Source organism: Haliotis cracherodii, unplaced genomic scaffold (genome assembly GCF_022045235.1).
Source record: "Haliotis cracherodii isolate W230 unplaced genomic scaffold, xgHalCrac1.p SCAF_5, whole genome shotgun sequence".
Taxonomy (NCBI): Eukaryota; Metazoa; Mollusca; class Gastropoda; order Lepetellida; family Haliotidae; genus Haliotis; species Haliotis cracherodii.
The window spans coordinates 27,379,960-27,393,622 of NW_027266308.1; the positions used below are offsets into that span (position 1 = coordinate 27,379,960).

The 13,663-nt window shown below is 40.4% G+C and overlaps 1 protein-coding gene across 1 annotated transcript in view; it reads left to right on the plus strand.

The window, feature by feature from the left end:
• Window positions 1–13,663, plus strand: part of LOC139444405 (proteasome activator complex subunit 4B-like) — a 49,292-nt gene that overhangs the window by 20,436 nt on the left and 15,193 nt on the right. Inside the window, exons 20-33 of the mRNA XM_071225377.1 lie at window positions 343–398; window positions 648–710; window positions 1,336–1,391; window positions 1,623–1,721; window positions 1,844–1,906; window positions 2,770–2,865; window positions 4,117–4,242; window positions 5,008–5,199; window positions 6,073–6,209; window positions 7,921–7,974; window positions 8,305–8,434; window positions 9,546–9,790; window positions 11,407–11,602; window positions 12,981–13,145. Coding sequence (XP_071081478.1) covers window positions 343–398; window positions 648–710; window positions 1,336–1,391; window positions 1,623–1,721; window positions 1,844–1,906; window positions 2,770–2,865; window positions 4,117–4,242; window positions 5,008–5,199; window positions 6,073–6,209; window positions 7,921–7,974; window positions 8,305–8,434; window positions 9,546–9,790; window positions 11,407–11,602; window positions 12,981–13,145 — 1,678 coding nt within the window. The remainder of the gene's footprint in view (window positions 1–342; window positions 399–647; window positions 711–1,335; window positions 1,392–1,622; window positions 1,722–1,843; window positions 1,907–2,769; window positions 2,866–4,116; window positions 4,243–5,007; window positions 5,200–6,072; window positions 6,210–7,920; window positions 7,975–8,304; window positions 8,435–9,545; window positions 9,791–11,406; window positions 11,603–12,980; window positions 13,146–13,663) is intronic.

Sequence of the window (13,663 nt, forward strand, 5' to 3'; positions counted from 1 at the left end):
TGGGAATGTCACAATGAAGACAAAATGAGGGAGGTTATAGATGTACTACTTTAGTGAGAGAACCAAGGATCAACATATAGGCAAGGCTGGGATGTGATCAAATAAGCAGATCCTAGAACAGCTAAGGGATGCAACTCTCCACACTAGTGCGGCACTTTTGACAGCACTTTCACCTACATGAAGAACAATACATCCTCGGATATGTCTTATATTTGAAGCTAAGGAAACTGTGTTTGGCAAGTGGATTTTATTTACAAGGCCAATGACATAGCTGTAAAACAACAAACAATCCAATATTCTCGAAGCTGCCGTGTTCTGTGATGATATGGATGTGTGTTTCAGCCTGGAGACAGATGTGCCCATGAAAAGATTCAAGTGTTCATCTCATGTTGTTGGAGGTAAGTAGTTGCACACAATTCTCCCAAATGACATTCTTATCCTCACTGCAAAGGCCATTAAACAGCTGTAAGATTTTCTAAGCTGTTGAAAGTTTGGATTTAACATTCCATGTAAGACTTGATCACACTGGGTCAAGATTCTATGATGCCATCACCGGTATATTAGCAACCAAACAATTTGATTTTAGATCCTGTCATAATCAGATTAAGATTGTCTATTCTTTTTATCCCCATTGCATCTTATTCCAGAGCTGAAGCTGGATGGCGAGAACGTGAGAAGCTGTGTGGCTGATGCCATGAAGCACTTGCTCAGTGAGTTGTCTCCCTTAGACAAAATATTTTACCTTTTGCTAGGCAGTGATATATAGGACTGATTCCAAATGATTCAGACAATAGATAGTAAACCCAAGGCATGGATGTGAACAAAAATGGGGAAAATTCCTGCTGGTGTACACTGAATTGCAATCACTGACAATGTTAGAAATTATGGGCTTCCCAAGGTTTTGGCTAGTAATTGAGTCTAGGGACCCCTTTTGTCTGTATTTTTTACCTTAGAGCCATGACAATGACCCCTCTCTTTTCACTTTTTAATTTCAAACACCTGATGTGAGTATTATGAATTTAAAGCTTTCAAAGCTTAATGTTTACATTGCCCAGTTGACCCGTGAAGATCTGGGTTAGTATTGACCTTCAGCACCCCCTGCTTGTCGTAAGAGGCGACTAGTGGGATCTTGCTGACTTGGTTGATGCATGTCATCGTTTCCCAATTGCATAGATCGATGCTCATGCAATTAGTCACCAGATTGTCTGGTCCAGACTTGATTATTTACAGGCCGCCATCATAAAGCTGGAATATTGGTGAGTGCGGTGTAAAACAACAAACAAAACTTTGCCCAGTTCACCATGTAATTGATGGTATTCTCCTGTCTGTTACCAGACTACATGCATGCAAGCTGTGAAGATGACACCAAGGGCTTTGTGAAAGTCATGCGGGTAAGTACATAGAGAACACGTCCATATGCTCATCTTGTATCTTGGAATGACTATAGCTGTGGCAAAAGATTTACAATACAGGAATAGAAGCCATATGCTAAATCCTTTTAATCTGCAATCAATTTCCGACTTTTGTGGAACATGCATTATATTTTCAAAGAAAACAGCTTGTCTTGATGTTTCTCTTGTCACACATTGTGGCTGTGTCCAACTCAACATTTTCATTTGTAGATTTTCGAGACTGTACTGTTCTTCTATGGCACTCAGAAGAATGACTTTGATGGTCGATGGAAGAGTTTTCATATTGTGAAGGCAGCACTGGAGGATAAGGTATGGAAGCAAATGTGTGTGTGATCTGTCAGATACTTACTACAGCTATGTTCTTTGATGAGATGATACAACACTGTCGATATGTTAGAGTTGTCTTTCAAACATTATGCATATGTTTGCAGCTGCGAGGCAAGAAGCGTCACATCCGAGCACTGCTTGTCGACAGAGTACAGTTACAACATGAGGTAATGCTTATCTTCAGTAACACAGATCCATTGTGTCATGATATTAGATGTAGAAAAAGAAACAGTTTCCGAAGCAATGACTTAAAACTGTGGATGGGCTAGTTTTCACATGAAACATTTGCAGCTTTGTGTTCAGAATTTTTGTCTTTGAATTAGAAGATAGTTTAAGTGTCATGTGAATTGGGTAATGGGGATGCACTGGTGCCTGAAAACTACCATATTCAACATAATAGATGCCCCGTTCTAATAAGTGCCCACTGCGATATATTGCTATTATATTGGCTAGTGAACAATCCCAATTAGCACCCCTTCCGATTTATCAATGTACACAAGACTTATTTATTCGTGCATAATATGCACTCGTGTTATATGCACTATTAATTATGGGTATTTAAATTCTGGAAAATTTACCTTTTGTGCATAATAGGCACAGACTTTTCTTTTGTATCATATAAGGCTGTCAGCATAAACCACAAATATTAATGATCTTTCAACTCTGGGGGTTTTTTTTCTTACCAAAACTATTTTCTAATAAGAGCCCCCTTTTTCTATTTTTGAGAGCGCCCTGGGCGCTTATTACGTGGAATACAGTAATAATATTTCTTTTGGTCCTTGCCAATCTCTACCATTTTGCTTCTACATAGAAAACAGTTTTCAGATGATCACCACCCTCTCTCCAGGATCCTTCTGTTGTATAGATAACACTTCTAATGGAGTAAACATGTTGAAATTACAGACTGTTGGTACAGTTAACAAATTCTTCATAATCAGTAATGAAATAGACAAAATGAAGTATTAAAAAGACATCTGTCAGTTGTTGCTTGTCGAACTTGAACATCCATATTTCCAACATGACCTTTCAGTTGCTGATGTTGAACAGCAAGGAGAAGGTGTTCACCAGCCGCCATCAGGATATATGGAACGAGCTGATGCAGCTGTCTCTCAGCAGATACAGCGAGGTACAGTCTTCAATACTCACACATCCTCCTTGTCTTTACTAACTGGGACACAGGTGCACCAGTGATCAGAGGTGCCCACCTCTTTCTGCAGAGTTGTCTCCCTTAGCAGCCATGATGCACTGGTTGAGTTCATAGCCCAGAATACCCTTGTTATTTTACTTTTGCTCTGTGGGAGAGAGGAAGGTTAATGGTTTAATACCCAGCTAGATTATACCAAAGTACTTGTTGTTACCCAGTCTGGCGGTCGGCATTAGGAAATTAACAAGTAGTGGCCTTGGAATCCGTATACTGTGTGTGAGTGGAGTATCCATGTTAAACTGTGGAATGGTATCTCATTGAGCTAACGCTATAAAACTGGCATTTGTCTGGACTAGTACAAGGACACATTATCTTGAAAGCGACCCAGAAACCTATGATTGTGGGTTCGAACCCGGTTCGCCCCAATTATGTTTCTAGGTTTGTCAGCACCATACCTGTGCTCATGGGTTTCACCGAAGTGGTAAACGTCTGAAACCTGCATCACTTCGGGCTTTCCTCCCACTTTAAGCTGACACGCCGCAATATGACTGGAATACTGTTAAAGCGGCGTTAAACCCAACTCACTCACTCACTTGAACGCAACATTAATCCCCATTTACCTCACCTGTACCTCGTTTGATCTGTCAATAACAGGCCTTGCTTGAGGTTTTATCAAAGTGTCCCTTTCACCTTTCCCCCAATGTAACCTGACAGAAATCACTCTAATTGCTTTTGGGAAGTCAGTGTTCAATTTATACTAATTTTATCTTATCCTGACTCATACGCTAAAGACCCCACCCCGCCGTCCCCTCTTCAATTGTTTCGGCCAAATTAAGTGCAGGAAATGAGAGAGTGACGAGTAATCGAGTTAGGTCACATGCTTCCGGTGCACATGGTGTGCGATTGGGTGAGATGTTTTCTCTGTTCTCTCGGAACACAGTTCAGGAAGTTTCCACTACCTTCCGGAAATGAGTAGAGATAAGCAATAAGTATGAGTCAGGATAAGTATAAATAATATTTTACCCTAAGAAATACATTCATGTCAACTATATGCACCCAAAACCTTTCTTTTTCTCTAAATCTGTCTTCTGTGTCTATCTGTCAGTGCTTGTTGATGGAGTGAACTGATTGTTCATAAGTCCGGTGTAACACACTGTAGATTTGACCTTAGTACCTGTCTAACTATCTCTCACAGTGTAGTCATTGTACATGGATGGTGTATGCTTGTTTCAGGTTAGGAAAAAGGCCCAGAGCTGCCTGCTCTCTGCATTCACAAACTTCCCCTACACATATAGAACTGTGATAAAGGAGATTGTTCACAATATCCGTGAACCAGATGTTGCGGAACATAAATTCAAGGTGAGATTAGTCAGTGTTATTGGTATTGCCCTTTAACATGAAGATTAATGTAAAGGACAGACACGTTAAATAGACATCATAAAGGTTGATACCAGTTCAAATGATTTTATCAACCTATTCATATTTGAAATAGTATCAAGAAATTTGAATCGGATGCTTTTGTTTTTCAAATTTAGTTTGTATAGTTGTGTCCCTTTACCATGCCAGGATCCGCTGATTGTGGGTTTTCACTAGTTATGATCCTTGGTTTGTCAGTACCATACGTGTGCTTGTGGGTTGACCAAAAGCAGTAAATGTCTACAATCATTTTGGGTTCCCCATACATGATGCAGAATCCTTGAAGATCCGGGGTAGAATAGGTTTTCTGCAACCCATGCTTGCCGTAAAAGGCATCTATGTTTGTCGTAAAAGGCAACTAACGGGATCGGGTGGTCAGGCTCGCTGACTTGGTTGATGCATGTCATCAATCCCAATTGCGTGGATCGATGTTCATGATGTCAATCACTGGATTGTCTGGTCCAGACTCGATTATTTACAGACCTCCGTCATATAGCTGGAATATTGCTGAGTGTGCTGTAAAACAACAAACCAACCAACCAATCTATGCTGATAGACAGGGATATAACTTGTTAGATCGGTTAACTCAACTCACTCATTTTCGTAGATCTCAATTATGGAAAATGCATGGGTAAAGACTGAAGGTACGGCCCACAGTAATAGAGCCAAGGTGCACATTTGACCATGGCTATGAATTCCACTCCTCAGGGTAGTCTTTACACCATCCTAGGTAACGGGAAGAAATGCCTAGCAACAAAGAGAAACTGGGAAATATTGTCCCAGATTTGGCCAGCCCTTGCTCAAGCACAACATTCAGAGAAACCTTCGATCCTGAAGGCTGTTGATGATATTGTTACCAAAGTGGTGAAATGTCTGGAGACAGTAGCCATCAATATTGAGGTAAGAATATGCCTTGCAGGTCATCGTTTTAGCTCACCTGATTGAATGTCAAGTAAGCTTATGTCATGGCCTGTTTGCTCGGCATCCATCGTCTGTCATAAACATCTCCGAACCAATGGGCCTAATGAAGTTGAAACAACACATACTTGTTCCCACCAATGATAACACCTGAACTGGTTCAAGAGGTTAATTTCTAATTTTCAATATGGTTGACATAGCTGCCATTTCCAAATCTAAATATGGCCCGTCGTTTGTGTTGAAAGTGTCATACATGTGTACTAAGTAGTGAGACTGAACATATTTGTTCTGTTTTTAGCAATATTATAAATTTTGACCTTGATCTGACCCAGTGTTCGAAATAACAAAAATTGCCAGGCTGCCATCAGGACCCACAAACTTTAGAAGCTGCAGGCCCTGACTAAACTCATCACCCCCACTGATTTGACCTTTACACTTCGACCATAATGAAGGCTGAGACTTCTTATGGCTATTATTTTGGCCTTGACCTTGCTCTTGGATTCTCTCAAAATGCAGATTTTCCTCTGCAAACTTCTCTTTATGATGACATTGTATATTTTACAATTCTTTAGGTATTAGTATCAGTATTTATGCAGACAATATTTGAATATCAAGAAGTTTTGTTCTGCCTATGTTTTGAAACTGTTGACTACATATATACTGAGCTGCAGTCCTTTGCCACTAATTTTTAAGGCATCAGGTACATTAAGGTATAATTGTGTAGTGAGTTGTTTATGAACATTTATGAACAGTTTTTCTTCAAATTATTACTTCTACAGCAACATTTATACTTGTACTTTTAGATAACGGTCCAGTTCAGATGGTATGCTTATTTGCTGTAAATTGGTTTTTCAGACCCCTCTCAGGTGTATAGATCGAGGTCGTGACCTGCTACAGACCTCATTACCAGCGCCAACATGTGACCCTGCATCGGAGGTTGACCTACAGAAGGGTGCCGAGCGAGAAACTGCTCGCAATCAATCAAATGACAGGTGAGTCCCCTGAGATTCACAGAGGATGTAGTCACATATCTGTACCAAATAACGTGTGGATTTCGTCAGATGGATGAGGAAATTGTGTGGATTTTCAAAGATGAAAAGACCCAAAGATTTTCTTGTTCATAAATTGAAATAAAGTGGTAATGAAGTATTAATGTGGTACCTACGATATTCTTTATTTCAATCATATCTATCCATTTTCAAGAGAAAACATTGATTTCAATTACTCCCCACCTATCTGCATGTAATGGTTCAACATCAGTCATTCAACCCGTGAAGATCCGGAGTAGAATAGGTCTTCAGCAACCCATGCTTGCCGTAACAGGCGACTACACTTGTCAGAAGAGGCAACTAACGGGATCAGGTTGTCAGGCTTGCTGACTTGGTCGATGCATGTCATCATATACCAATTGTGTGGATCGATGCTCATGATGTCAATCACTGGGTTGTCTGGTCCAGACTCTTATTTACAGACCGCCTTCATATAGCTGGAATATTGCTGAGTGTGGTGTTAAACAACAAACAGTCATTAAACAGTCATTCTTTGATGATGTCATTGTATTCCAGGGGCACATGTGGCCCAGCTGTCTAAGGCACTGCTATACATTGTGCAGAGCTGTGTGCCTGAGTTATGCCACAATCTGATGATCGTGGGTTTTGTCCACACCAAACCCATCTTCCCTAGGCAAGAGAGTTAACTGACTTTAAAAGTCCAGTTTCCACCCTTGCCGAACAAGGCTGGAATTACTGGGCTCGATCGTAGCGCCACCAGTGGCTAATACCAATTATGTCCCTTCTAAGCCTCACCTATGGACCAATCAGATTCCACCTGTCGTATTGTCCACTTGCGTTTTTTTCACACAAAATGGTGGCACCCAGTCAGGACGATCTGATCGATAATCGAGATCTATATTGTGATAAAACAAGTCTTACATCGTTAAATGCATCAAATCACGTCTGCACCTCGATTAAAAACATGAAAAGATTTGGAAAAAATCCTGCAATCAACCGAAATATGCACGACAGTTTACGAACCGGATTTCAATTTCAGTGCGCGACTTTGATTGGACTGTGTTGGACTCATTAGTCCAGCCAAAATATAATTCCTTATACCAACCTAGTTCGGCAAGGGTGGAAACTGAACTTTTATATCCAGTTAACTCTCTTGCCTCGGGAAGATGCACCAAACCCTGCTTGTAAGTTAACATCTGAGATCAATCACACATTGTGCTTTTCCCCACATTAAGCTCACATGCTTGATACAACTGATCAAAGCGAAGTTAAACCCAACTCACTCACTGTAAGTGACATCATAGTTTGATTTCGGCTGCGTTACATTCAGTTGGTCAGTTTTATGTCACATTTAAGGGATTCATTTCTTTGATAGATAGACTAACTGATGGACTGCTTAGCCATCCTAATCCCCATTTACGGATGATAGAACTCGGGCATAGAACTCATTCAGAAGAGATATTCTGCAACTCATTCAGAAAGATGTTCTCCAAACTGTTATTATCTTCGGTTGTTCTGATAGAATTAAGATGACATGAAGGGTTTCTACTCCCGGGCTTCAATCACTGAGCTGACTATGAAAAACATGTTATAAAACATTACTTTCAACATTTGTAGTGCTAAGGTGGTTTCTTGGGGTGATGACAATTTGGCAAACATTCTGTAAACATTGAACATGTTTGATTTATTTCAGAGATTATGTGAAGCTCATAACAACACTAGCAGCCCAGGTAGAGAGTGGAAAACTGTAAGTGCTACAGGGATGTTGTTTGGTGTTAAACTCTTGTTTGATTCTTGTGGCCATTTTGCCAAATATTACAAAAAGTTGAATATGTGTTTTCAAAGTGTCAGTACAGCAGCTTTTCATTGAGATCTAAGCTCTAAGACACAGAGGTAGCACATTTTCAAGGTTACCATTCAACTGTTTAGCTTGAAAGACGTCAATGTGGCCATTACTAGCAGGCACATAGTTCTATGTAATGCTGGTCAGTTTGCTCGCTGTCTTGACCAGGATGGAATCCGTTTAATTGGGAAGATGAGATCTGTATAGATGACTTATGACAAGCTGGTGTTACAGGACATGGAAGTTCAGCCAGATCAGTATGGAGCTAATGGCAATACTACTACGACATGACCGAGAAGCCCCGCCCGAAGTTGTGGCCTGCTTCGTCAAGCATCTCTGCCATGATGCTCTGTACATCCGCAAGGTAAGACATGTCAGCGTTTATCAAAGAGTAACTTCTATTAAATCTTAGATGGCCCTCAGACATTGAAATCCTCTTTTTATTGCCCAATGGTTTTTTATATGGTTATATGGTGTATATGCCAGTTTCATGAAATTGTCAAATACTATAATGTGTGGGACAAGCAGTCTGTATCACTTAGTCCCCGCATGAACTCAGAATGTTCCTATCTAATGTTGAGTAGTATCTCATGGTATGATGTTCAAAGCAATGTTGAACTGAACCCCCTTACTTCACAATTAAACCCGTGAAGATCCAGGGTAGAATAGGTCTTCAGCAACCCATGCTTGCCATAAAAGGCGACTATGCTGATAGTAAGAGGGGACTAAAGGGATCGGAGGGTCAGGCTCACTGACTTGGTTGATGCATGTCATAGATCCCAATTGCATGGATCGATGCTCATGATATTAATCACTGGATTGCCTGGATCAGACTCGATTCTTTACAGACCGCCGTCATATAGCTGGAATATTGCTGAGTGCAGTGTTAAACAACAAACCAACCAACTTCACATTCATGTCCTGTAAGTGACCAGCTCTAAAGTTCATTGTCAGATAAAAATTGCCCTGCAAGTTTTACATCTGACAAAATCATCTTACCTGATCTCTCGATTTTTTATCTAGTAACTAAACTGAGCAAAAACTCCCATCCTATTTGTATTCATATGCTGTCAGGAGTTGTCATTGATTACACCAACCTGACTTTCCACCAGGTAGGTCTTTGTCATCGCCACCACTTGTGGCAAGTCCTTCTATTGCAGTGCATAGTATGGAATTTCAGGTCCATTTTGGAAGAAGTCCTTCAAATGATTTTCAACACCTAGTGAATAAACTTAATGCCTGACGAAAGAAGTCACTAAACTCAGGAATTCAACGTTTTCAGAATTAATTATTTTGAGGTGTCAGAGGTATGTCTCAGAACATAAGGAATTAAGTTTTTTATCTATTATCCAACTTCTGAACTGGTTGCTAAGCACATCTCTGGTGTCCCCTGCCCTGATGATGCTGGAATGTTGTTAAAAGCGACATCAGACCTCACTCCCAACTATATCCAATGTATGATTCCTGATTTTCAGTTGGCCATGTCTGCAGTGTCAGCTGTGTTAAAACAACAGAAGCGGAAACACCCTAAGGTCCCAATTGATCCATACAAGCGATCAGGGTGTGCCCCTCCCCCCAAGGGCAGCAGCTGTGTGCCTGGGGACCGTGCTGACAATATGTGGCACCAGTATGACCTCGCCGACCTCCCAGTCACCCAGGAGAAGTGGGACAAGGCAGCCTTTGTGGACAAGACACACTGGGGGTACTACTCATGGCCCAAGTAAGTTGCTGTTGACCTTGCTAATATTCTGGGTGCTTATACAGACCAGATAACATCTTCTAGAGGCAAAAGAGTTAAATGACTATAAGTGTCCAGTTTCCGAACTAGGCTGGCTCTTTTGGGCTCAATCCTAGGACCACTAGCGGCTATTACGAGTGATGTCCCTTCTATGTCCCTCCTATTGACCAATCAGATTCACACCTCTCATATGACTTGCATTTGCTTCAACCAAAATGGCAGTGCCCAATCAAGACAATCTGACTGATAGATCAAGATCTATTTTTTTATCGAAGTGCATCAAATCACATCAGCACCTTGATTAAAAACATGAAAAGATTTGGAAAATATCTGCCACCGAGTTGAGTTGACGGTACACATGCTTTGCAAATCCTGCAATCGACCAAAATCTGCACAGCAGTTTATGCACCGGATGTCGATTTCGTTATGCGATTTTGATTGAACTATGCATAGACTCGTTAGTTCAGCCAAAATCTAACCTATGAATCCAGCCTAATTCAGCAAGGACGGAAACTGGACTTAAATAGTCAGTAAACTCCCTTGCCTCGTGAAGATGACGAGATAAGAGCTGGTGTAATGACTGATGTAACTATCCATGCACTGCAATTAGCTGTTCTTTCCTGAGAAGAACTGGTACCATATTCACTGTAATAAGCCCTGGGTGCTTTGAAAATTGACAAAAGGGGCACTGATTACATCCATACACATCAACTTAAATCTGCTTTCAGAATCTGAGCAAACTAAACAAACGTAGTTCAAACAAGGATGAAAATACAACTGGTATGATAATAGTTGCTAGGTAATTATATGCCCCTTCTGTGGTGCTGCTTCTGTATTAAGACCTGTATAATACACAAGAACATATGGACTGTTGTGTAAATGTTCAGTCTTCATACTATAAGGTGTCATTTATAAAGATTACTTACACTCTGGTCTAGAAGTTGGTCAGGGCATTTGTTGGAGCTGGGTGCTTAATACGGCATATATGATATTATGAGTGATCTAACTACTGATGTATTGCAATTGACTGTAAATTCCTGAGAATCACTTTAACATGAGCTAACGGTAGTCACAGCGATAACATCACTTTTTGAGACAGAGCACATGAGACTGGTGTAACGATTGATTAACTATCAATGCCTTGCAATAGGCTTCACAGTCCTGAGATGTTACCCACTTACAGCCACCTTTACTACCTGTAAGGGTTGGCCTTGTCTGCGTCACGTTACACATTCCCGGGCTTTCTTATATAGCTGAGGTACAGCTATCTACATAACACACAGGGGTTGCAGTTCACTGTGCAGAGTTGCGTCCTTTCGACACGCCAGAAACTGTGATAGTGGGTTCGATTCCCGGTTCGCCTTGATTATGTTTCTAGGATTGTCAGCACAATACCTGTGCTCGTGGGTTTCACCACAGTGGTAAACGTCTAAGACCTACATCACCGGGCTTTCCTCCCACATCAAGCTGACACGCCATGATATAACGGAAATACAGTTCAAAGCGGCGTTAAACCCAACTCACTCACTCACTACATAACACACATTTGTCTGTTTATATTGCACTGTGTATGATTAATATTATTTGTTTACCTCCAGGGAGATGCTTGTGTATGCCCCGTATGACAAGCAGCCGAAACCGGAGCTTCCGCGGTCAGAGATGAATGAGGCAGCTCAATGTATATATGACAACTTCTCTAATAAGGAATTTGTAGAGAAACTCATCTCATTCTTGTCTTTAGAAGAACTGAAGGGTAGAGACAAGTTCCGCACAAAATATCTAGTCCTATTTAAGGTGAGTGTGTTATAAGGGGCTGTTGCGATGCCGAATGGTTATAACGGTCACTCATCACTGCAAAGATCCGAGTTTGATTTCCCACATGGGTATAATGCAGGGGTCCGGAAACCGTCATATGCGCCGGACATGTCCGATTGGGAATCTCAAATGTCCGGTCTAAAATATTGCTTACCGGACATTTAAATTTTTCTGTCCGGACATTTTAAAAAGTATTGTCCGGACATTCTTAAATTTTGACCGGACATGATCAACAGTTAGGACTGAGCAATTTCTGTCTGCAGTTGTAACACAATGAAGATTATCTACACTGACAAGCTTTGTTTGTTTTGATTGCTGTAAATACATCGTACCTAGAATGATAGTCCAATCGGTCAATCACTGTAATAGGCAATAAACTGAGTTGACACTGATTAATCGAGAATTTATTACTGAGAACATCTTGTTAATTTGAGTAAAATGTGTTTACAACTGTACATAAATACCTTGCATCATCGATGTACCTCATTATCCTCACAATGCTACGATACGTAAACTCAGTCAAGAAGCGAAAGCGTGACGACAGCCAGTCGACCGATGCAGATCAGTCGAGCGGATCTGCCAAACCCTCAAAGTCTGAATGATCATTTTGTAAGTCGTGGCTAACGACTTTCACTTGGTTGACATACAACGAGGATTTGCAGATTTTATTGTTTTCAGTAGCTAGTCGTATATTGAATCTTGATTGACTGCCATTTTGCTTTCTGTGACGATCGATATCAAATTTTTTTATGGTCAATAATTAAGAACAGATGAAAAAAGTATTCAAATAACTATTGCTATCAACGATATTTAGTATTTATGATTATATTATCTGTCTTGTTTTTAAATAATCTTTAAAAAAAACACTTTTCCCGTGAGGTCACGTGATAACCAAATATGGGATAATAGTCTCGATCCAAATGTTACAATGCGTACACTTGAGCAGACTCATGAATATTAATTAGACCGTTCACAACGTTGACAGATCGTTATTATAACAGAAACAAACGTATGTTTTCCATATATATCTAAAATGATATTATTTGTTATTAATTGTCCGGTGAATTAAACAATTTAAATTGAAACAATTCATAATTCATCATATTATGAATACGTAACAACTTGTAATTTGTGTGTAAAAAGTCGTACTAAAACACGCTGTTTGAAGGGGGCGTGGCATAAATGTAAATGTCCGATTGGGATTTTAAATTTTCCGGACCCCTGGTATAATGTGTGAAAATACTATTCAAGGCTGTGTTAAATCAAATTTACTCACACATGAATAATGCTGACGATCAGAGAACACCACAATACCAACTCGTGTTCTGTGAACTTGAACTTCTTTCCTTTCTTTAAGGGTTTATTCCGTAACTATGGGGACGCCTTCCTGCCAAACTTTCAGCCTCACATCGAACGTCTGATGGGAGACTTGAGTCATGACAAACATGACAGCAGTCAGCGCTGTGCCATGGAGATTCTGGCCGGCATCATCAGAGGAAGTACACACTGGGCATTTGACAAGGTGAAGGACATGAGGGCTCAGGCTATTAACCTGCTTCCAAACAATGTTCAGTTATTTACTATGCCACATCTTGGCATGAAGACAGGCCAGTTTTTGTGAAGTTATAAACAAATATGGATAAATATAACATTAATGTGTTTTTGGAGTGAAATCATTTTGTGTATATGCTTTTGTTACAACATTTGGTTTAAGAATTTGTTCAGGAAATGAACTTCAAATCTACTGGAATTTTTTTTTTATAGCCTCCTTGTCATATTGATTAACAACATGACTATAAGTTTGCCTGGCTTTGAACTAGGTACTGGGATACTACAACTTGTAACAAGATCAGACCCGTGAAGATCTGGGGTAGAATAGGTCTTCAGCAACCCTTGCTTGCCGTTAAAGGCGACAATGCTTTGTGTAAGAGGCAACTAACAGGATCGAGTGGTCAGGCTTGCTTACTTGGTTGATACATGTCATCTTATCCCGATGCTCATGATGTAAATCACTGGATTGTCTAGGCCAGACTCGATTAT